At 40.0% G+C, this 25,623-nt stretch overlaps 1 protein-coding gene across 2 annotated transcripts in view; it reads right to left on the minus strand.

Annotated features, from left to right (window-relative positions):
- LOC122667447 (caffeic acid 3-O-methyltransferase-like) overlaps nt 1–24,689 on the minus strand; it is a 31,156-nt gene extending 6,467 nt beyond the window's left edge. The window contains exons 1-4 of one of the 2 annotated variants that reach the window (XM_043863717.1): nt 24,297–24,689; nt 23,906–24,219; nt 23,625–23,689; nt 23,276–23,344 (exon numbers count right to left, since the gene is read on the minus strand). In XM_043863717.1, coding sequence (XP_043719652.1) covers nt 23,276–23,344; nt 23,625–23,689; nt 23,906–24,219; nt 24,297–24,685 — 837 coding nt within the window. In that variant the 5' untranslated portion in view covers nt 24,686–24,689. Of the gene's footprint in view, nt 1–17,321; nt 17,687–17,936; nt 18,002–23,275; nt 23,345–23,624; nt 23,690–23,905; nt 24,220–24,296 lie in introns of those variants that run through there. The other variant, XM_043863718.1, reaches the window with a different exon arrangement.
- Between the last annotated feature and the right edge of the window lie 934 nt (nt 24,690–25,623).

Genomic DNA, 25,623 nt, shown 5'->3' on the forward strand with positions numbered 1-25,623 from the left:
TCAGTTTAGGGTCCTTCCCAAAGTAGTCCACAGCGTTCTCTCCATGTTCCTTATGAAATGGAAGCTCATCACCTCCTTCTAGAATTGATTCCTTCAAGTGGTACCTGTGTACAGGCAGGCAATTAATCATTGAAAAGCAACACCTTAATTTTATCCATTACCATTTACCAACTATGATGTATAAAGGAATACCAACTCTGGATTAAAGCGTGATCTTGGGTAATATGAAACATGGGAGCCAAGGACCCTCCATCCTTGTCCTTAACAAACAGTTTGGAGGCAGGTGCCAAGCCATAGATCCTGTGATCATGGCTGAGGACAGTGCAAGTGAGAAGAGAGTGGGAAATTAAATTTCCTCAGGATGGAGCGGTAATTTTGTGTGCCCCTGTGGGCATAGGATCCACATGATCAGATAGCGTTTTTTTCCCCGAAGAATAAAGAGAAGCGGTTCATTGGTCGGCATTCCATTTACTTTTAAGGGCATTTTAGAGAGAGAAAGTGTGAAACACAAAAATTGAGGGCAGTTTCGATGATTCGTCAAATAAGGGCGGGTTTTATTCCATTTCTGTGGTCTACAACACTAGACCACAGATTTCCTTACCATATCAATAGACCAAAAAACTTTTCTAAAAAGAAAAAAAAAAAGGGAAAAGATTGCCATTTGGCTGATCCATGTTGTGAAAAAACCCTACCACCTCCTTGGCATAGTTCCAATCCTAAATAAAGATTAAAAAAAAATGCCTCCAAATTGTATTCAGAGTGACCCAAAAATTCTCTCCAATTCCCAAAAAACACATTGTGGTTCAGTTCGAGGTTGAGAACTCAACACGTGGAAGATACTCCATCACATGATCAACTTATTTGTATTGGGGAAAAGCATCTGAGTGTGGTGGTGACTTCCAAATGCAGTAAAGCACTAGCCTAAGTCCAAGGGAGAGGTCACTTGTTCGACTCTCCCCACCATCGATTGCTTGACATCTTGTAATTCCCCCCCTAGCCACTCTCTTGGGCTGCCATCTAGGGGCCTATGGACCCTCACTAGGATTGACCAAAAAAACATTGTCTATTAAAGTAGAACCAACACCTTATATATTGGCATGCAAGTCAATTCTTGTTGTGTGTGCAACAAGAATTACATGTTCTAACTGAAATACAGTGTACCCTAGCCTATTTTAGCCAAGGATTCCATGAACAAGTGTGTCTTGGTTGTAAGTCACACTACTCTGAAATGGGGTAAAAGTGGGTGTTAATGGAGGGCAAAAAGAATCTGAGCAGTCACAGAAATGAATGAAAGAAGGTATTGTGAATTTAGAATGCCTGATCTAGGATTTTTTGCTATCTGAAATTTTTTTTTGGAATTGGGAGGCTTTATATATAATTTACTTTTTTAGTAGGGAGGGGGGAAGGTACCAGCCAGGAGATTCAGCACTCGAGACCTCCTGGGCTCCTGGTGAGCATGGGCATGAAGTGCACCACAGCTCACCAAATGCACTAGGCAGCTGTTGGTTACCTGTAAATTGCAATACGGTGATGTATTCCGAAACATCCCTTCCATTAATGTGGCATTTCCTTATATGATGTCATAGTGGATATAGCTCACTTGGGTGTGAATGAATCCCCTAGTATATTGCCCAGAGGATATACTACTTCTTCTGTAAATTCTTTATATCTATCTTCACAGTCCAACTTTGGTTCACGAACAATAGATTTCAACAAAATATATTGCAAGGCTAGCACCAGCAGCCACATGGTGCTTTTGTTTAAGGTGAATGGAAACTTTATTAACAGAAAGAAAAGAGCAAGCACAAGCACCCCTAACAAAAAAAACCCAAAATCACCCTACTGGAGAAAAGTTAATTAATACAAGCAAAAACTATCGAACTTCCCGAGCAAGCATACAAATCAGCCTCATGGGAGTAGGGAACAAACTGAATGGAAAGATCCCAAGAGGAAGAAATATGATGGTTCCTTACAAATAGAGGAGGGAAGAGCTTACATATGCCTAAACTCGAATCTATGGATCTCCAAATCTGCCACATAGTGCATTTTATTCCAGCATCAATAAAAAGAAAGGAACAATTACATCTATTTATAGATTTCTACGATCGAGTAGGTGTAAGCACAACAAGCCACACTAACACCGGCAAATCCAGCTTCTCTTGCCAAAGCAGCAAATTCTTCTTTTGTCCTCAGCTTTCCATAATGGATCAGATTTGTCATGTACATGTCCATTTGCAGGATGTTTTTAGTAGCAACATCTGTCTCTGGGGTGGTTGGAGCAACCACCTCTGCAACAATCACCTTTCCATGATCTGGTAATGCTTCGTAGAAATTTTTCAGTAATTTCACGCTTTGTTCATCACTACAATTATGAACTACAGCCTGCAAATTTCATTCGAAATTGAAGTTAAATCTGGTGAAACTTAAAAAAAAAAATGTGAAAGGCACATCTAACTAATACGAATGAATGATGAGGAGCACCACAACTATTCCTGTAAATCAAGGGTATCAATGGGCCTACACCATGATGAACTTTTATATTCACAATAAAGGTTTTGGTGTTCAGGAGCACCAACACTGTTTCTCATGTTTTAAGAAAGGATAAGCTTGCATAAAGTTAGATCTTGCATACCTTCATGAAAATTGCATCTGCTTTAGGAATACTTGTAAGCATATCTCCTCCGACGTGTTCCACTCCTACAATAAAATCATCTCTTATCTTTCAAAATATATATTTTTTAAAATATAAAAATAGAATTAACAAGAAAAGGGGGCGGGGTGGTAAACTCAAATGTACAATATAGACTAGGCCAAGGAATTGGATGGTTTGTATTGGAACCCTGAACCAACCACTAGCCTAAAAGTGATCTAAGAGCTACTATTTTAGCAATCTTAGTTCTCAATGATGGAAAAACAGAGATTGCAAGGTTTTAAAACTTGAAATTGGACATTGGATCAGAGGAAAATCATGTAAAATTGGGACCTAGTCGGACTTCATCAGAAAACTTTTTTAGAATCAGGTGAAAACAGGATCTGGGTCAGGCGATTCCTATTCAAATGGGACAACATAACATATCCCATCCCACTTTTTGAAATCTGGGAAGGAGGGGATAGTGCCAACAGAGAGCTCCAATCCTTCTACAAGTGCATTCCAAGGATAGCCCTGCAAGCCACATTCAGAGGGAAGAAGAAAGGTATTTTATAATTTTATGGTCAATTCCATGTAAGAAGTAAACAAAGCTGATCCTCCCCTATCAAGGACAGGCCCAAGAGGAAGGGAGGAGAGCAACAGGGAACCAAGAGATACACAAGCCCAAAAGGAAAAACAGCAAACTCCATACAAAATTTAAGATATTACTTTATTTATTTATTTATTTATTTATTTTTTTATATTGGTTTTATACCAGCAAACAAATGGAACCTAAGGCTGCCTTTGTTTCAACATAAAAAAATTTATTTATATATTTTTTTCTGTTGAATATGATTAATGAGCACATTTGAAAATGGTTGAGGAAAAGAATCCAACCAAAATGGATGCCAAGAGCATCAATACTCAAGATACCATATCTTTATTTCGGGGAAACAATATCCTAAAAATTGAAATTAATATTGTTTTTCAACCTTTTGTATTATATCTCAGAAAAATATATATTTCCCCCCTTGGCCCTTGCCCCTTGCCCCTTTTTATACATGTATAAATATGGATTAATTTTCAACTAACCCCATAAAAAATTTTATAGCAAACAAACGCAGCCTAAAAAGGGGATTCTAAAAGATTAAGAAACAGACATGGCCGAAATAGTGGAATTATGTAGTAGTAAGAGAGGTCTCACTCATATTGGTAGTTGGCCATACCTGAACGAGGGGGAGCTCTTTCTATGACATGAGGCAGATCGAAGTTGATGGCCTTTAGAGATGGATATTTGGAGACGATCATGCTGACGATTTGTCCGTTCCATCCACCTACATCAACTAGAACTTGCAGGCCTTCGAACCCTTTGTAAGTGTCAAGAACCTTCTTAATCAAGAGTACGTTGAATTCAATCAATGAGCTTCCGAGAACCTCCATCCGTTTAGGGTCCTTCATAACGTATTCCACAATGCCCATTCCATGTGCTTTATAGAATGGAGTCCCACCTCCTTCCAGAATTGAATCCTTCAAGTGGTACCTGTAAACATTAAATTAATCAGTGAAAGAAAACCCAGAAACAATCAGAGCCCTAACATATAAATGTATAAAGGAATACCAGCTCTTAATAATATCGTGATCCTGGATCCGACGCATGAAGAAGGAAGCCAAGGACCCTCCATCCTTGTCCTTAAGAAACAGTTTGGAGGCAGGTGCCAAGCCATAGACCCTGTGGTCATGGCTGAGGACAGTGCAAGTGAGAAGAGAATGGGAAACCAGAAGACGCAGCACACGATCGAGAAGACGGGGAGCATCTGGGTTCTGAGTGGGGAACCGAGATGTGATGTCTAAAGGGGAAAGGCGTGCGCCGGGACCAGCTTCGGCTATTATGTCGAACACATGGAGCTCCAAGGCTGCTCTCAATACCATGGGCAGAACTGAAGCAGTAACCACTTGCATGGCCAACAATTGATTCTCTTCTTCTTCTTCCATTGTGGAATCCATAGTACTTTCTTCTCTTTCTGGTTTTATATCAAATACCCAGTAAGCAAAGCAATTGAAGAATGACAAGAAGACTACTTGGAATAAGGATATATTTATATCCTCCTGAATTTACCTCACCTCTTTCTCCTCCTGAATTTTAATTCATAAGTGCAAGTAGTCCTTATAGAGGAGTATTAAAGTCGTGAATTGATCAAAGCAGCTTCCTTGCATCTCCATTGCAATTAGTCAAACAGTTCTCTGTCTCTCTCGCACACACACACAGTTCATTAGTCCATTAGGAAATCCTTGACGGCATACAACAATTACATCCACCAGGGGACTAATCAATAAAGATAGAGCCAAGACCGTCATAGTGGTGCCATGGTGAGAAATTCACCTGTCAGTCCGTCACCGTGTAGCAATTTATTTGCTAAAGAACAAACATGGCGGTTGGCCTGCGTGCAGAATATACACCAACCTTGTCTTGTTGGACAATTTTCAGATCGAAAGTTCGAAATAAGTAATAGGGAAAATTACGATATTAGCTATAAATGAGTTTCATTTTACAAAACCATCTACTCCATCTTTAATTTAACAAATATAACCAAAGAAAAGATCACAATTACAAAAATAGGCAAAACAGTGTTATACAATCCTAGTTACAACACTCATATTTTTTTTGGACAATTTTACCCTTCCACCTTTCCTTCTCGATTACCATGTCCGCCTTTGTAACCCTACTGCCCTACCACTGCTACCACATCCCACCCCTGTTGCCATTCCACTCACCCACCGTTCAAACTAACCCACCACGTATGGTTTCCTCTGCCACCAACGTCCCTGCATCTCACCTTTGTATGACAAATTAGCACAGCCGCCCTATAGGCTTTGTCGGCCAGCCTAGCACCGTATTGTTGCAGGGCATTGGATCTGTGGCGTTGTCCACCATCTTTGCGCCGCTGGCTCTGCAACCGGAAATGGATAAGTAGGGGATTGGTATTTTTTGGTTTTGGATGGTGGTGGGGGTGAGCAGGTGAAGGTAGAGAATGGGATTTTACATGTGGCAGGGAAGAAGAAAGTACGCTTCTGCAGCGGAGGCAACATGGACGGATGGGGAAGAGGTGATTCACCTAATCTTGGAACCTTCCAACGTGGCTTTGCCATGTCCGAAATGGATGGAGAACAAAAACTCAGCCAAATTGGTCATCGCACTCATTTCCCGAATCGAATCAAAGAGAACTTGTGTTATGTTAACTTTTTTTTCATTGTAAAAATTTTTTGAGAAAATAACTGGGGAACGGAGCCCCTGTTTTCCTATTCAAATCGAAGAGAGTTTTGATTTGGTAACTTTTTTATTTGATACAATTCCTATTCGTTTAAAAGTAAAAGGTGGATCAAAATCTTTCTCTATTAAATCCCATGCTAATATATTCTCTTTGGTCATAATTAGTTTGAGCGATGTTAGAAATCTGAACAAAAAGGAGAGGACAGAAAGAAGGCCTAAGTCGAACGAAATCGTTCTGGCCCTTAAGACAAGATTTGCACCCTCCTAATCCCGCAAAGGGTTGCGCAAACCCGCCTCCCAAGATAAATCAGCGGATCACATCGGTTGCGGTGGACAAGAACACTCGTGAAGCTATCGGAGATATTTTGATCATCTGGACTGAGAGAATTCGTGGCCCATTTATAGGCCCACAAGGCCTGCTTCGGATGAGTCACACCCATTGGCTCATATGACTTGACTGAAGTCATGACTATTGGGCGGGCTCCCTTGGTGTTCGTGTGGGTCGCAACTCTTGGGGTCAATGTTAAACCAAGGGTTGCACTCCCTCTTTGATTTGCCACCGATCCAACGGTCGGATCGATCTTAAGCACCCTTGATCGGACACCGCCGATCCCGAAAAGATTAAGGCGACATATCGCGACGATGCGAGTGCAAAGTGCGCCATCAAAGCGCCACATTCGCCACGCTCACGCGCGCCAGCAGACGCATACGCGCTCGGACGGTACCGCCCTCACCGCAAGTGCACCGCATAATCTCTTCTAGCATTACATGTGATAATAATAACTACTTACTACTAACACATATAAACCCAATGAGCTTTCCTTTCATAGCCGATGTGGGACTAAAAGTCCACATCAATATTTTGAAAAATTCCAACAATTTCTCCCAATTTTTTAAAATAATTGAGCCTCAATCAAGAAACTCTCTGTACTTTAAATCATACTTACATAAAGGTGTCTTTCGACTTGAACCTTTATGTTGTCAAAATACATTAGTACTTGTCAAAAACGAAGTAGCCGTAGCCTTGAACTTAGAATTTTATAGCGACAAATCTAATATACTAGACGTATGACTTACTTGAACATAGTTTCAATAACACCCGCACATTTATGGCCTTGTGCTTTCATCTTAGGTTTTCATAAGTGCCTTAGAGACAAGCTTTGAATCTCTGCAGCGGCCCCACTTCCCGCACTTATATAGGTGAATCTAATAAAATGCAATTGTATGACTTGCATTTCCTATAAGGCATAGACTCATTGAAGGACTGATCCTACCCTCTGACGGTTTCTCCATACAAACATGCACTACCTTGAGATGTCAAGAGATCTTATCTCTACTAGTTGAGTGCATAACCGGTTATTACTACAAGTGTTTTTCCATTGAACTAGTTGACTAGATGTTGGTCTAGTGTCTAGTTGGTTTTCACTTGCAGTTACCTCTCATTTAAAAGCTTTAAACCCATCTCCTGGAAGTCTTCCATACCACATCCCTACCAGTGCCTTTTGTAAAGGGATCACCAAATTTTCCTTTGACTTTACATAACTAATAGTCACAACTCCTTTGATGAGTTGTTCTCTTACATAGCTATGTCTTAAACTCGATATGCCTTGACTTTCCATTGTAGACTTTATTATAAGCCCTTGATAATGTTGCTTCATTATCACAAGATATTGATATAGCAGGTATTGGCTTAGGCCACAGAGGAATCTCTGTTAAGAGGTCCCTAAGCCATTTCGCTTCCTTTATCGCCATTGCTAAAGCGATAAATTCGACTCCATAGTGGAGTGTGAAACTACAATCTGTTTCTTGGATCCCCAAGAAATTGATCCTCCACCCAAGGTAAATATCCAACCACTTGTGGACTTTGATTCATCGGATCCTCGTGATCCAATTAGCATCCGTGTATCCTTCTAGTATCAAGGGAAAATCTTTATAACTTAATGCATAATTCATTGTGCCATTTAAGTACTTAAGTACTCTAGAAACCGCATTCCAATGAATTTGTCCAGGGTTATGAGTAAACCTACTCAAAACACCAATCGCAAAAGCTATATCGGGACGAGTGCAATCGCATGGCATACATTAAGTCGCCAATGATACTAGCGTATTCCAATTGAGATATACAATTTCCTTCATTAGAAATTAATCTAATAGAATGAATCATATGGGGTAGCAATCGGTTTTACATCTCATGATTGAATTTCTTTAATATTTTCTTTATGTAATGAGACTGTGTTAAAGAAATACAATCAGAGGATCTAACAATTTTGATTCCCAAAATTATATTTGCTTCACCCATATCTTTCATATCAAAACACGAAGATAGGAAAGCCTTTGTCTCCAAAACAAAGGCTTGTATTAGTACCAAAGATTAACATATCATCAACATATAAACATATTATAACACCATGTCCATTCTTGAATTTAGAATAAACACATTTATCGATTCATTTATTCTAAATCCATTTGCTACAACCTTTTGGTCAAATTTATCATGCCATTGCTTAGGAGCTTGTTTTAGACCATATAAAGATTTGACTAGTTTACAAACCTTACTTTCCGGCCTTTCAAAACAAACTCTTCAGTTGTTCCATGTAAACTTCTTCTTCTAAATCTCCATTTAGAAAAGCAGTTTAACATCCATTTGGTGTATAACAAGTTTATTAATCGATGCTAAAGCAATTAACAATCTAATCGTACTAATTCTAGCAACAGGAGCATATGTATCGAAATAATCAATGCCTTCTTTTTGCTTAAAGCCCTTTGCTACAAGCCTAGCTTTAAACTTATCAATGGTTCCATCGCCTTTAAGCTTTCGCTTAAAAATCCACTTACAACCAATAGATTTAAATCCAGGAGGTAAATGTGTTAAAACCCATGTTTTATTACCCATGAGAGAATCCATTTCATCATTTATAGCTTTTTGCCAAAAAGGAATCTTGAGAATTCATGGCTTCTCGAAAAGTCAATGGATCATGTTCAACATTATACACACAAGAATATGTAACTTCATTTCTGTTTCCTTCTACCAAGAATTGATAGAAATCGACCAAAGGATTTTTCCACTCTAATTCTTTTACTTCTTCTAAGTTCAACACTCTCATTATTCTCAATTTGATTGAACAATATCTTGATCCTCCTTGTTTGTGTTTTCATTCTTCCGTTTCCTAGAGAATGAATCCTCAAAGAACTCAAGATCTCTAGATTCCAAAATTATATTTTGGCTAACGGTCTCTGAGATTCCATCGTTAGACATCTATAGGCCTTGCTATGTTGGGCATAGCCAATGAAAATACATTCAATTGCCTTTTCACCTAATTTAGGTCTTTTAGGATCATCAATCTTACCAATGCTCTACATCCCCATACTTTGAAATATCCAAGAGAAGGTTTTCTCTTCATCCAATATTCATAGGGAGTGATATTAGTCTTTTTATGGGGTATACGGTTAACTATATGACAAGCATCATTAATGCTTCCCCCATAAATTCTTTGGTAAGTCGAAGTAAGTAAAAGTGTATTCACCATTTCGTAGAGTCCTATTTTTCCTTTCGCTACTCCATTCGTTGAGGACTATAGGGTGCCGTTGTTTGATGGATAATTCCATAAACTTCACAAAAATCATCAGTGGACAAGTATTCCCTTCCCTATCGTTCGTAAGATTTTAATCTTACGATCCAATTGGTTTTCCACTTTGGCTTTGTAGATTTTGAATTTCTCCAAAGCCTCATCTTTAGTCCTTAAGAGATATACATATGTGTATTTTGAACATCATCTATAAATGTGATGAAATATCTTTTACCACCTCTAGTTAGAATACCTTCTAACTCACACAAATCGAATGTACTAATTCTAAGAGTTGTGTATTCCTTTCTACTTTCTTAAAAGATTTCCTAGCAATTTTAGACTTGATGCATACGAACATTTGTCATGACTAGAAGATGTGCATTTTGGTAATAAATCTAATTTAACCATATTTCTCATGCACTTATAATTAACATGCCCAAGTCTAGAATGCCATGTATCAAAAGTAGAAACAATGTAAGGTAAGATGAGTTTTCATTAATCATATTAAATTTATACATCCCGCTCGATGCATATCCTTTCCCAACATAAACTCCCCTTTGGACACTATGATGTTCCCGACTCAAACATGATTTTAAATCCATGTTTGTCAAGCAAGCTTACAGACATTAAGTTCTTCCTAATATCAGAACATGAAGTACATCATTCAAAGTAAGCTTTTTCCCGGATGTGAGATTCGTAACCACTCGTGCCTTTACCTATGACCTTAGCAGTTGAAGAATTTCCCATAAAGAGATCTTGTCCATCTGCTATAGGTTCATAAACTTTGAACAAATTTTTGTTCTTGGCAACATGTTTGGTTGCACCGAATCGATCCACCATTCCTCATCATCACCCACCGCATATACCTCGGATATCATAGCAGCCCGGTCATCATTGTCAACCATGTTGGCTTGGTCCTTTTGTTGCTTCTCCTTGATATAAACTCTGTTGTTTCTTGAAATGACCGGCTTTTCCGCATTTCCAGCAAGCCGCTTTGGGGTTAATAAATGTACCCTTTTTCTTCTCGTAAATGCCTTTCCCATCATACTTTCTCTTCTTGCCCTTAGAAGATGCATTTTCTATGACATGAGCTTTTGGAGATTTTTCCTCCAATTCAAGTTTATCCAGTTTAGAGAATTCTCTTCAACTTGGATATACTTAATCAACTCTTGCATAGTCATTGCATCCTTCTTCTATTTCAACTCTTTCCGACAATCTTTCCAAGCAAAAGGTAACTTTGAAATAATAGATGACACTTGGAAAGATTCACAAGAGAATGGCCCTCGTGAGATGATTTGATTCATGAGACCTTGCAACTCATAGGTTTGTGAAATAATAGACTTATCTCCTATCATCCCGTAATCAAACAACTTACTTATAAGAAACTTCTTGTTGCCAAGATCCTCAATTTTGTACTTTTTATCGAGATCATCCCATAGTTCTCTCGACGTCTGTCTCGCAAATTTGGGCTCATACACATCATAAAGTGTGTTTGATAACCCATTGAGGATGTAGCCCTTGCACATGAAGTCGCCTTGCTCCCACCTCCGCGGCAGATCTGCACCGTGTCTCTCCATTTGAAGCTTCGCAGGGGTGTCCGCGGTGTCGATGCGCATCGGCTTCTCTTCGTTCAGACATGAGCAAGTTTCAAAGCAAGTGAGGAAGAAATACATCTTCCCTTTCCAACGCTTGAAAATGATCCATCAAACTTCTCAAGTTTGCTTATCTCGCTCCTGGTATCTTCATGATTGCGCTCTCCTCCATTGAACAAATACTTGTCTTAAGATTGTTAGAAATCAACGAAAAAAGGAGAGGACAGAAAGAAGGCCCGAGTCGAACGAAATCGTTCGGCTCCTTAAGACAAGATTTGCACCCTCCTAATCCCGCAAAGGGTTGCAGCAAACCCGCCTCCCAAGATAAATCAAAGTGATTATCGGTTGGGGGACAAGAAATCGTGAAGCTATCGGAGATATTTTGATCATCCGGATCGAGAGAATTCGTGGCCCATTTATAGGCCCACAAGGCCTGTTCGGATGGGTCACACCCATTGGCTCATATGACTTGACCGACAGGTCATGACTATTGGGTGGGCTCCTTGGGTCGCTCGTGTGGGTCGCAACTCTTGGGGTCAATGTTAAACCAAGGGTTGCACTCCTCTTTGATTTGCCACCGATCCAACGGTCGGATCGATCTTAAGCACCCTTTGATCGAGACACCGCCGATCCCGAAAAGATTAAGGCGACATATCCGACGATGCGAAGTGCAAAGTGCGCCATCAAAGCGCCACATTGCGCTCACGCACGCTGCAGACGCGCACGCATACGCGCCGGACGGTACCGTCCTCGCCGCAAGTGCACCGTGCAATCTCTTCTAGCATTACATGTGATAATAATAACTACTTACTACTAACACATATAAACCCAATGAGCTTTCCTTTCATAGCCGATGTGGGACTAAAAGTCCACATCAATATTTTGAAAAATTCCAACAAGCGAGATAGACGTAGAATACGATTTCAGGAATAGAAAGGTTGGGAAGGATTTGAGGGTGGATTCCTTGAGGCCGTGGGAGAGAACGAAAACGGTGAGAAGAAGATTAAAAGGAAGCAGCAACAGTTTGCTGGTATCTAGGACTTGGAGATGTAGAATTTCTAATATATTTTCCTGTTCGAAGATGGGTTAAACTGCAGAAAAATAATGTTCTCTATTTCTTTCAGGGACATTGTTGGCGGCTTGAAGAAGAAGAAGAAGACCCAACCTCAGCCATGCAAGCCCCTCTCCACGAGAAGGTAGTCCCTGGGGCCAAAGAAGAAGAAGAAAAAGTGGAGACGTTGGTCCCCGAAGCCAAAGGAGACCGGGCTTGGGCATTGCGGCCATTGCGAGGGGATGGCCAGGTGGATTGGAGGATGGTAGTCCAGATAAAGCAGATACAACAGAAGTTACGGTGATTGCGAGGGCGGCAGCAGGGGCGGTATATGGTAGCAGTGGTGGGGCGGTAGGGGTTACAAAGGCGGACATGGTAATCGAGAAGGAAAGGTGCAAGGGTAAAATTGTCCAAAAAAAAATACGATTGTTGTACTCAGGATTGTATAACACTGTTTTACCTATTTTTGTAATTGTAATCTTTTCTTTGGTTATATTTGTTAAATTAAAGATGGAGTAGGCAGTTTTGTAAAGTGAAACTCATTTATGGCTAATCTCATAATTTTCACTAAGTAATAAGTCAGAATTTTACTCCATCACATGATTTTTTTTTTTTTTTTAGGGGTGGGGGGGGGGGTGTAAAGAGATACTCCATCACATGATCAACTTATTTGTATTGGGGAAAAGACTCTGACTGTAGTAGTGACTTCCAAATGCAGTAGAGCCCTAGCCTGTGTCCAAAGGAGACGTCACTTGTTTGAGAGAAAATTACTTGGACACCCCCTAGACTGTGGCCATTTTGCTTACTATCATCAATATTTCAAACAATTATTTGACAGTTGACACCCCCTAAGCTTGATGGTGTTAATCTGTTGTTAATGTTTAATTAACAATATCCATTTTACCCTTATCGTCTATTCAATAGAAACCAGTGAAATTGATAGATTTACCCCCTTCTCTTCCTCCTCCTCCTTCCTCTTGTAACCCCACCACCCCTACCCGCTATTGCATTGCATCTGCAACACACACGACTGTTCAAACAATTATTTGAACAGCCCTCGTAATGTAACGCCCAAACCAGGTGTACCCATTGGCAACCTCACCACCGCCGGCACCCACCACCTGTTTAATTTGTTTCCTCTCCCACAGATCTCGCCGCATTTCATATCCACCACCATCAGAATGGAGAACCCAAAATAACGGATCCCACTCCAAAATGTCTAGAATTATAAAACGTCCTTGGAAATGATGGAACCCACGCGCAATTTCCCTGAGAACAGCAAATCCCACAAATCCAACTGTCTAGCACACACTACAACCCCAAAACCCCGTTTTTCTCTTTTTGCTTGATTGGAGTTAGGTTTGATTTGAGCAAACATCAACTTTGATTTTCTTAACTTAGCCTTCAATCTCCATCATCATATCAAGCATGGGTCATCTTTAAACACAAACGACTAGATTTCAGTCAGATTTTTGAATACCATATATCAATTCAAAAAAAAAAAAATAGAGATAAAAGAAATGCTAACTGATGAGATGATTACAATAGTTTCCACTTCCTAGTTCCTGATTCTTTGAGCAGCTTCCGAACCTGCTCAAGCGTCACGAACAGAACCACAGTAAAGGGGCCTTGCCTTGATATCGTGGGAATAAAACCCTTATACAGAGCCATTGAACCCTCAGCCCTCACTGTCTTCAAAGCACAATCCATGGCCCCGGAATAGGGCCGCTCAGCCCCTGCCTCCACCTTCATATTCATCACCCTTGTCTTAATTACATCCACCGGATTCGACGCTACCGCAGCCACAAACGCAGCAGCAAAGCTCGCAGTTACATGGGTTCCAAGCCCATCTTTCATCACACCATTCCCAGGTATCATCTCCTTTACCTGATCATATGTCGCAAGCTATGATGTCGTCACGATCATGGCCCTGTTCACCGTCAACGACGATCCTGTCCATCTTCGAGGTTGTCCTAATGGTTTTTGAAACAGTAGCCATGGCTGCCCCTTTTTTTTTTTTTTTGTTGTTGTTGCAGGGAAGAAGGGGGTAAATCTGTCTACACCTTAAAGGTAGTTTAGACATTACAAAACATTTAACCTATGACATCATCACTAAACTAATCGATCGGACCTGCCCGAAGGAAATGATAAACTGCAAGAAGTGTTCAAATAATTATTTGAAAAATTGGAGAGAATAAATAATTAAGTCATAGTTTAAGAGATGTCCAAGTAATTTTCTCCTTGTTTGACTCTCCCCCACCATGCTTGACATCTTGTTATTTTCCCCTAGCGAGTCTCTTGGGCTGCCATCTAGTGGCCTATGGGTCTTCAATAGGATTGACTAAAAAAAAAGGGTACACGCATACCCCTAAAATGCACCCAATATTCCTCATATCCCCCTAAGATTCTGACAAGTCCACACGCACATCCCCTGAAAATTCCATGTACCTCTCCTACTTTACCCCCTAAAGCCATTTAAGTCCACACCAGACATTAAATACTAAAAACTGATCAAACTACCATTTCTTCTATCTTTTCTAAAATTTGAAAAGACCTAATTCCTCTGACCTATTTGCTAAAATTTAAAAAGACCAAAATGCCCTCATCTTCCCCAAATCATCATCTTATTTTACAATGTAGATACCCACCACCATCACCATCATGAAGCCCGACCTCCAACACCACCTCCAACTCCTCCACCCTTACCAATTCCACTTCCAAGGATCGTCACACCAAGATTAATGGGCGAGGGCGTCGAGTCTGGATGCCAGCACTCTGTGCTGCGCGTATCTTTCAACTGACTAGGGAACTAGGCCACCGGTCGGATGGTCAAACTATTGAGTGGTTGCTCCGCCAGCGGAGCCCTCGATCATAGCAGCCACTAGCACCGGCACTATTCCGGCTTCTCCTATCTCCACTAGTGTAGGGCCAATCCCTGCTTCTTCCCTTCACCATCTGCTTGTTATGCCCCTTCTTCTTCCTCATCTCCTTGTAAGGCTGTGCCAGTCTCGATGGCTCCTGAGAATCGAGTTCCAACGAGTTTCTTGAGGTTTGAACAATCTCAGCCAATCTGTGTTATGTACAATAGTCCCACATCGGTCACATAAGGGATTGGATGTGGGCATACATAAAATTGGGTTCCCTCCCCTTGTAGACCGGTTTATGAGGTTGAGTTCTTCCAATCGTATCAATTGGTGCTTTCATTGACCTGTCATTTGCGGTTAGCTACTTGGGAGGGGTGACCTGGTGCCAGAGTGCGAACCGCTAGCAAAGGGTTATCTACCGACCGGAAAGGGTCCTGGAGCAGGGTGGAGCTGCCTAAAAAAGGCTACCTGATCAGGAGTGGGCCGACGAAGACGTCAGCCGTTAAAGGGTGGGAGCAGGGTGGAGCTGCCTAGAAAAGGCTACCTGATCAGGAGTGGGCCGACGAAGATGTCAGCCGTTAAAGGGTGGGTTAATGTTATGTACAATAGTCTCACATCAATCACATAAGGGATTGGATGTGGGCATATATAATATTGGGTTCGCTCCCCTTGTAGACCGGTTTATGAAGATGAGTTCTTCCAATTGTATCAATTGGAGTCAACCCGTTGGATTGGAGTTCCCCAATAATGGGTTACGACATATGCCTTTCACGGCAATTTTGTTTCAGCCATCGACCGAAGAGGAGGAGAGGGAGAGGGAGATGGATAAGATCATCAACAAAAACCCCCACAGCCAATGCCACAGGCTCAGGTAAGTTGAGGAGTAACATTTCTATATTTATAAATAGATACTTTTCCGTTTAGTAGGTTGAAGTGTTTTTGGTATTTTTAAAGTCTCTCTTTGGAATTCCTCTGATGGTGTTGATGGATTAAATGGATGAAGAGGAAAGAAGAGGAGCCAATCCCTGATTGCGGTGGAGAGGTCGGTATTCTTATTTTGATTTGCAGTCTCGTATTTGGTGGAGTATGTTTTAGGGTTTCAGTGTGGGTGGAGGAATAGGCAAGGGAGGGGGATTCGGTGGTGGAATTGGTAAAGATAGAGGAGTTGGAGGTGTTGCTGGAAGTGGGGCTTCACGGTGGTGATGGTGTTAAACTGTTAATGGTGGGTGGCGGCGGTGGTGGTGGTGGTGATGGTGGTGATGGTAGTATTGGGTATCTACATTGTAAAAGAAAATGATGATTTGGGGAAGATGAGGGCATTTTGGTCTTTTCAAATTTTAGAAGAAATGATAGTTTGATCATTTTTTAACATTTAATGCTTGATGTGGACTTAAATGACTTTAGGGGGTAAAGTAAAGGTGGTATGCGGAATTTTCAGGGGGTGCGTGTGAATTTGTCAAAACCTTAAGGGGGCATGAGGAATATTGGGTGCATTTTAGGGACATGCGTATTTAACCCCCAAAAGAACTGTATATTAAAGTAGAGCCAACACCTTATATATTGGCATGCAAGTCAATTCTTGTTTTGTGTGCACCAAGAATTACTTGTTCTAACTTAGATACAGTGTACCCTAGCCTATTTTAACCAAGGATTCCATTAACAAGTGTGTCTTGATTGTAAGTCATACAACTCTGAAATGGCGTAAAAGTGGGTGTTAATGGAGGGCAAAAAGAATCTGAAAAGTCACAGAAATGAATGAAACAAGGTATGGTGAATTTAGAATGCCTGATCTAGGATTTTTTGCTACCTGTAAATTGCAATATGGTGATCTATTTAGAAACATCCCTTCCATTAATGTGGCATTTCCTTATATGATGTTATAGTGGATATAGCTCACTTGGGTGTGAATGAATCCTCTAGTATATTCTACCAAAAAAAAAAAAGAAGACTCCTCTAGTATATTGCCCAGAGGATATACTACTTCGTCTGTAAATTTTTTATATCTCTCTGCACAGTCCAACTTTGGTTCACGAACAATAGTTTTCAACAAAATATATAGCAAGGCTAGCACTAGCAGCCACATAGTGCTTTTGTTTAAGGTGAATATTAACAGAAAGAAGAACAAAAAGAGCAAGAACAAGCACCCCTAACAAAAAAAACCCAAAATCACCCTACTGGAGAAGAGTTAATTAATACAAGCAAAAACTATCGAACTTCCCGAGCAAGCATACAAATCAGCCTCATGGGAGTAGGGAACAAACTGAAGGGAAAGATCTCAAGAGGAAGAAATATGATGGTTCCTTACAGACAGAGGAGGGAAGAGCTTTTACGTATGCCTAATCTCAAATCTATGGATCTCTAAATCTGCCACAAAGTGAATTTTATTCCAGCAACAATAAAAAGAAAGGAACAATTACATCTATTTATAGATTTCTACGATCGAGTAGGTGTAAGCACAACAAGCCACACTAACACCGGCAAATCCAGCTTCTCTTGCCAAAGCAGCAAATTCTTCTTTTGTCCTATCCTTTCCATAACCGTTCAGATTTGCCATGAACATGTCCATTTGCAGGATGTTTTTAGTAGCAACATCTGTCTCTGGGGTGGTTGGAGCAACCACCTCTGCAACAATCACCTTTCCATGATCTGGTAATGCTTCGTAGCAATTTTTCAGTAACTTCACGCTTTGTTCATCACTACAATTATGAACTACAGCCTGCAAATTTCATTCGAAATTGAAGTTAAATCTGGTGAAACTTAAAAAAAAAAATGTGAAAGGCACATCTAACTAATACGAATGAATGATGAGGAGCACCACAACTATTCCTGTAAATCAAGGGTATCAATGGGCCTACACCACAATGAACTTTTATATTCACAATAAAGGTTTTGGTGTTCAGGAGCACCATAATTGTTTCTCATGTTTTAAGAAAGGATAAGCTTGCATAAAGTTAGATCTTGCATACCTTCATGAAAATTGCATCTCCTTTAGGAATACTAGTAAACATATCTCCTCCGACGTGTTCCACTCCTACAATAAAATCATCTGTTATCTTTCAAAATATATATTTTTTTAAATATAAAAATAGAATTAACAAGAAAAGGGGGCGGGGTGGTAAACTCAAATGTACAATATAGACTAGGCCAAGGAATTGGATGGTTTGTATTGGAACCCTGAACCAACCACTAGCCTAAAAGTGATCTAAGAGCTACTATTTTAGCAATCTTAGTTCTCAATGATGGAAAAACAGAGAAGGCAAGGTTTTAAAACTTGAAATTGGACATTGGATCAGAGGAAAATCATGTGCAATTGGGATCTAGTTGGACTTCATCAGAAAACTCTTTTAGAATCAGGTGAAAACGGGATCTGGACAACATAACATATCCCATCCCACTTTTTGAAATCTGGGAAGGAGGGGATAGTGCCAACAGAGAGCTCAAATCCTTCTACAAGTGCATTCCAAGGATAGCCCTGCAAGCCACATTCAGAGGGAAGAAGAAAGGTATTTTATAGTTTTATGGTCAATTCCATGTTAGAAGTAAACAAAGCTGATCCTCCCCTATCAAGGACAGGCCCAAGAGGAAGGGAGGAGAGCAACAGGGAACCAAGAGATACACAAGCCCAAAAGGAAAAACAGCAAACTCCATACAAAATTTAAGATATTACTTTATTTTTCTTTCTTTTTATATTGGTTTTATACCAGCAAACAAATGGAACCTAAGGCTGCCTTTGTTTCAACATAAAAAAAATTATTTATATATTTTTTTTCTGTTGTATATGATTAATGAGCACATTTGAAAATGGTTGAGGAAAAGAATCCAACCAAAATGGATGCCAAGAGCATCAATAGTCATGATACCATATCTTTATTTCGGGGAAACAATATCCTAAAAACTGAAATTAATATTGTTTTTCAACCTTTTGTATTATATCTCAGAAAAATATATATTTCCCCCCTTGCCCCTTTTTATACATGGATAAATATTTATTAATTTTCAACTAACCCCATAAAAAATTTTATAGCGAACAAACGCAGCCTAAAAGGGGATAAAAGATTAAGAAACAGACATGGCCGAAATAGTGGAATTAATCGAGTAGTTGGCCAAACCTGACCGAGGGGGAGCTCTTTCTATGACATGAGGCAGATCGAAATTGATGCCCTTTAGAGATGGATATTTGGAGACGATCATGCTGAGGATTTGTGCATTCCCTCCACCTACATCAACCAGAACTTGCAGGCCTTCGAACCCTTTGTAAGTGTCAAGAACCTTCTTAATCAAGAGTACATTGAATTCAAACAATGAGCTTACGAAAACCTCCAGCCGTTTAGGGTCCTTCATAACGTATTCCACAATGTCCAATCCATGTGCTTTATAGAATGGAGTCCCACCTCCTTCCAGAATTGAATCCTTCAAGTGGTACCTGTAAACATTAAATTAATCAGTGAAAGAAAAACCCAGAAACAATCAAAGCTTTAACATAAAAATGTATAAAGGAATACCAGCTCTTAAAAATATTGTGATCCTGGATCCGATGCATAAAGAAGGAAGCCAAGGACCCTCCATCCTTGTCCTTAAGAAACAGTTTGGAGGCAGGTGCCAAGCCATAGACCCTGTGGTCATGGCTGAGGACAGTGCAAGTGAGAAGAGAATGGGAAGCCAGAAGACGCAGCATACGATCGAGAAGACGGGGAGCATCTGGGTTCTGAGTGGGGAGCCGAGATGTGATGTCTAAAGGGGAAAGGCGTGCGCCGGGACCAGCTTCGGCTATTATGTCGAACACATGGAGCTCCAAGGCTGCTCTCAATACCATGGGCAGAACTGAAGCACTAACCACTTGCATGGCCAACAATTGACTCTCTTCTTCTTCTTCCATTGTGGAATCCATAGTACTTTCACCCCTTTCTGGTGGGAATACTGATGAGGTTTTATATCAAACACCCAGTGGACACATAAATTGAATAACGAATGAATGAGAAGATTAGTTGGGAAAAAAAAATAATTATTATTGGTGTCACCCATACTTCAATTTGAAGTTGTGAATTGAACAAATCAGTTGCCCTGCATCGTCTGTTTTTGTTGAAGAGGACTCGAAGCAGAGAGAACGACAGCCAAGACTCCAATCCAGTCAAACCCTCACCTTCTAAGGAATCCAAGCCTTTCTCCGAGGGGTCCTTATCGCCCCCAGTACCGGGGCGGGGCGGTGCACATCGTGTAGTGCAACATCGCCCATATGTGCATGATGGGCCCACTGTACACACATGGGAGGTGCTGCCCCGCACGATGTGCGCACGATAATTTTCCGTCTCCGAGATGACTGCTGATTAATTAAATGGTGTCACGGTCCCATGGTGTCATTTAGGCATTATCGCAGAAGAAAAGAAACATGGCTTTTGTGAGTATTACGCCTCACTTGACCCAAACAAAGAAATTTCGTGCAGGAAATTTTTTTGCCATTCTTAAATACAAATAATCCTTATAGAGAAGTATTTAAATTTGTTGTCCTCTTCGGTTGAAGTTGTAAAATGTACATAAGGGTATCAATTTAGAATTGAAACCGACTGTTTAAAATCAAATTGAAGTAAATTGGTTCGGTTTTGATTTTCACAATTAGAATCTTTTCTAGGTTTGTTTCGATGTCATGTCTAAAAATCATATAAAATTATATTTTTTTAAAAATTTTTAATCAAATATTAATGATAAATTCTTTTTCTTTTGAGAAAAGGTTGGTAGACTATGATCCTGACAAATAAGGGTTTTTTATGATGATGTGAAAAAAGTTGACCCAAACATTTTAAATATGATCTAAACCGGATATGAAATCAAATTAAAATCCAAGAAATTGAATACAAAACTGAATAAAAATCGAAACTAAACTGAATTGATTCAATTTTAATTTAAAAAATGTATTCCTATTCTCGGTTCCGATTTCTTAAATCTATTCGGCAATACGGATTGACATCGGTAGACAATCCAATCGAGTTAACTCTCTTCGGTCCAATCCTCCCTTAAAAATCAAAAGGCCGATTTAATTAAATGATGTCATGGTGTTTTCTCATTAAAAAAAAAAAATGGTGTCATGGACTCATGCTTTTTTTTTTGGATAAGAAGTCATGGACTCATGGTGGCGCCATGTAATCATCTAAACATTACTTTCGGGAAGAGATTAAATGGTGTTATGGTGGTGTCATGGTGTCATAATCGCTAAATCGCCTGCTTTTTTATTTTTGATAAAATCATAATCGCCTGCCGGTCCATTACTATGTCGCAATTTCTTACCAAGAGAACAAGCATGGGTCATGGGTGGGCACACAGCACCAAGGTTTTAAAACTCGGAATCGGCCCGATACAATTTCGATCAGGATCAGTTTAGGATTTCAGAATCTAAGCTGTTTTACGGTGAAAATCAAATCGGTTAAAAAATCAAGAATCAATCCGATTCAAGATGAATTATAAAGAAAATTATTAGGAATCGATCGATTCTAGTTCAATTTCATCGATCCGATTCCGATTCAGGAAGCATTGATCAGGATCGATGTCAGCCAATTCCGATCCGAATTGGCCGATTCCCGATTTTTTAAACATTGCACGACACTTGTTGTTGTCGTGCATAAATTTCATACCTAAACTTATTTAAAAAATTGGTGTAACTTGTAGGGATTTCTTACTAATTTTGGTGTCCCACATGATACACATAATATAGACTTCTCAATTATCTCATAAGATTTGATTTGATTTCACAATATTTCTTCGACCCAAATTATAGCTAATTCCATAATAAATGTCACTATTGTGGGAATTGGAATCCTGTTTAATATATATTTTTTTTGGTGAAAGAATCCTGTTTGATATGGCGTCTACCTTAATGAGAGGAAGGCCTAATTGTTAATTGGGAGAAAAAATGCTAACCGAGTAACCGGTGCTAAACCACAGCATGTACATGTGTCAGGCACAGTCGCATGCGAAATGATCGGCGCACCCCTAGAAAGGAGAAAAAGAACAGGGGTGCGCTGATCCTTTCGCACACGACAGTGCCTACGCACAGATACACGGCACGCTTCAGCACCGGTCAGCGTTCCTTTTCCCTTGTTATTTATAGGACTTTAATTTTCTCTCTATCACATCGTCACTTGTGAATCCCACTATGTGAAGTGCATTAGAGGTGACGAAGATAGAGAAATCAGAGTTCTATTAGTTGTCGTAGAGACAGAGTCATAGCCAATTCAAGTCAAGTGATCAACTCGTCTCAAACACTAGTGAACGATATGCGTTTCAATACTCTGATTTATTATTAGTGATTCATAATTGTATTGGCAAGATCCTATTATTTGTTTTTTGTATGAGGATATGAATCGCACACAAATTACGTAGGACCGAGTTTTACTTTAGCCACAGTGAATGGGAATCCATTCATCGCGGGCTGATAGATGAGCGTGTGTGGGTATAGGGTTTTGTGAACCCTACGATGGTGGCTGAATCTTCACCGGGAAGTAAAGGAAAACTTTGTCCAATTACATGTGTTTCTTTCGAGGAAAACAAAATTTAAAAAAATCTTAACACTTGTCTGATATAATTTTTTTTTTCCAGGACACTTTCTGATATGAATGGAACCAAATTTTGTAGGACCCTACTACTTTTGTTTTTTGATAGGTCCTACTCTGTCATATTCTATGGGGGGGGGGGAAAGGGAGATGTGAACCAATCAACCAGGAGACTTGAACTCAATACCTCCTGATATCAGTGGGCTTCCACACACCACATGCTACCAAATGCATTGAGCACTTATTCATAGGACCAACCACTTCCTTATTGGCATGGTTCCAACCCAAATGAATAATTCTACCCAAAAAAAAAACCCAAATAAATAAGGAACATGCCTCCAAAAGTGTATTCAACAAGATGGGATTTTCATATTGACACCTCTCAATGTATCAAATGATCTATATACAACCATTTTTTTTTGCCCTTTGGGTGAACATACAATTGTTTTTTTTTTACACAATGAATTTTATTCCAACAAGAATAAGATGAGTGCTAACTATTACATCTATTTATGGAATTCTATGATAACTATTACATCTATTTATAAAATTCTATGATTGAGAATGTGCAAGCACAACATGCCACACTAATACCAGCAAATCCAGCTTCTCTTGCCAACGCGGTAAATTCTTCTTCTGTCTTCTCCTTTCCTTTAGGGTTCAGATTTGTCATGTACAATTCCAATTGCAAGTTGCCTTTATCACCAACATTTGTCTGTGGGGAGGTTGGAGCAATCAACTCCACAACAATCATTTCCATTATCTGGTAATGCTTCGTAGCAATTTTTTAGTAACTTCAAACATTGTTCATCACTCCAAGTGTGAATTATTGACTGCAAGTTTCATTCAAAACCCATATAAGTGAAATCTGTTGAAACTTAAAGGGTCTTCTCTCTCTCGGAAAATTATCTCATCCAGTTCCCTGTTTGGTCCAGTTTCTCCAATGCCTATAATAAAGTGGGGGGGACCCCATCTGGGCAAAGTGTTTAGGCAGGGATAGGGTGGTCATTGTGCCTCCCTTATTATAGGCTCTCGGGGAATTGGGCGAGACAGGGAACTGGAGGGGATCCCCGAAAGGATAAGTTTGTTTTATAAAGTTAGAACTTACAATACCTTCATGAAAATTGCATCACCTTTGCGAACACTTGTAAACACATCTCCTCCTACATGTTCCACTCCTGCAACAAAATCATCGCATGTCCTTCAAGATATTTACTTAAATAAATAATAATAAAATCGTAATGCCCGGCCAGTTCACCAGTGCCTCTAACAAGGGGGCACAATGACCTCCGTATCCCTATTTGGATGGGGTCCATCTCTCTTATTAGAGGTACTGAGGAACTGGGCCGGACAGGGAACTCGAGGAGATAATTTTATCATTTAGTTAGGCTTACCTGAACAAGGGGGTGATCTTTCTATCACGTGATGCAGATCAAAGTTGATGCCCTTTATGGATGGATACTTGGAGACAATCATGCTGAGGATTTGTCCAGTTCCTCCGCCTACATCAACCAGAACTCGCAGGCCTTCAAACCCTTTGTATGTGTCAAGTACCTTCTTCATAAAGAGGACATTATTTTCAAGCATTGAGCTTCTGAAAACCTCAGTCAGTTTAGGGTCCTTCCCAATGTAGTCCACAGCGTTCTCACCATGTGCCTTACAGAATGGAAGCTCGCCCCCTTCTAGAATTGAATCCTTCAAGTGGTACCTGTGAATAACAAGGAATTAATCAGTGAAAGAGTCACCTTACTTAAATATATAAATGGATAATTTATAAAGGAATACCAGCTCTTGATTAAAGCGTGATTCTGGATAATAAGCAGCAAGGGAGCCAAGGACCCTCCATCCTTGTTCTTAACAAACAGTTTGGAAGCAGGTGCCAAGCCATAGACCCTGTGGTCATGGTTGAGGACAGTGCAAGTGAGAAGAGAGTGAGAAACCAGAAGACGAAGCATTCGATCGAGCAGATGGGGTGCATTCGGGTTCCGAGTGGGGAGCCGAAATGCGATGTCTAAAGGGGAGAGGCGTGCATCAGGACCGGCTTCGGCTATTATGTCGAACACTTGGAGCTCCACAGCTGCTTTCAATACCATGGGCAGAACAGAAGCACTCACCATTTGCATGGCCAACAACTGACTCTCTTCTTCTTTTGCATCTTCCATTGTGAATGCCATACTACTTAATTTCACCCCTTTTCTGGTTTGTTAATATATCGATCTAAAACCCAGTTAACAAAGCAATTGAAGATGGATCCTCCTAATTAAGAGTACCTCACCGGTCTCTTTCTTGTAATCTTTAATTCCTAAATACAAGTAATCCTTATAAGGGGTATTTAAATAGGTTGCCCAGTACTTGAGCTCTTCAATTTGAAGTCTCTAATTGAGGAATGAAGCTTCCTTGCATCTCCAATGCAATTAGTCAACAGTTCAGTCTCTCTGGTTGTTTTGGTGGTGCGGGATCTCTCTCTCTCTCTCTCTCTCTCTCTCTGTGTGAACCATTACATCCACCAGGGGATTAATCAATAAAGAATTAAAGATAGTCTATTAGACTCCAATCCAGTCAACAGTTTCCGGTCAAAGCCTCCCTCCAAACATCACAAGGCTGAGTAATTAAATGGTGTCATGGTGGTGCCATGGTGTCATATAGGGATCCACCCAGACAGACAGAGACGGAGACCACCAGAAATGAGAATTTCACTTGCCAGTCCTTCGTCATGTCACAAATTTCTAGCCAAATGAGCAAACTATATGTATGGCTTGTGTCAAAATGAAAAGTATACATTTCAGAGAATCTCCTCTCGCGTAAATAAATAAGGAAAATGTCTCAAAAATATATTCAAAGATATCCAAAATTACATAAATGCCTCCAGATTACATTTTAGGGGAGAGGCAAACTTATAATTTAGGGTAAATTATACATTACCTCCCTGATTTTTAAACGAAACTCAAATCACCATACAAGACCCCAATATGACAAATTAATCTTTACGGTTAGTTTTATGCTATTAAGTGATGATGTCAATCAATTAAAAAAATTTAAATCCCTACACTACCGTTGACCAGGGTTGATTTATGATTTTACCTTAACCTACAAATTCCATTGTCATCTTCAA

Source organism: Telopea speciosissima, chromosome 7 (genome assembly GCF_018873765.1).
Source record: "Telopea speciosissima isolate NSW1024214 ecotype Mountain lineage chromosome 7, Tspe_v1, whole genome shotgun sequence".
NCBI lineage: Eukaryota > Viridiplantae > Streptophyta > Magnoliopsida > Proteales > Proteaceae > Telopea > Telopea speciosissima.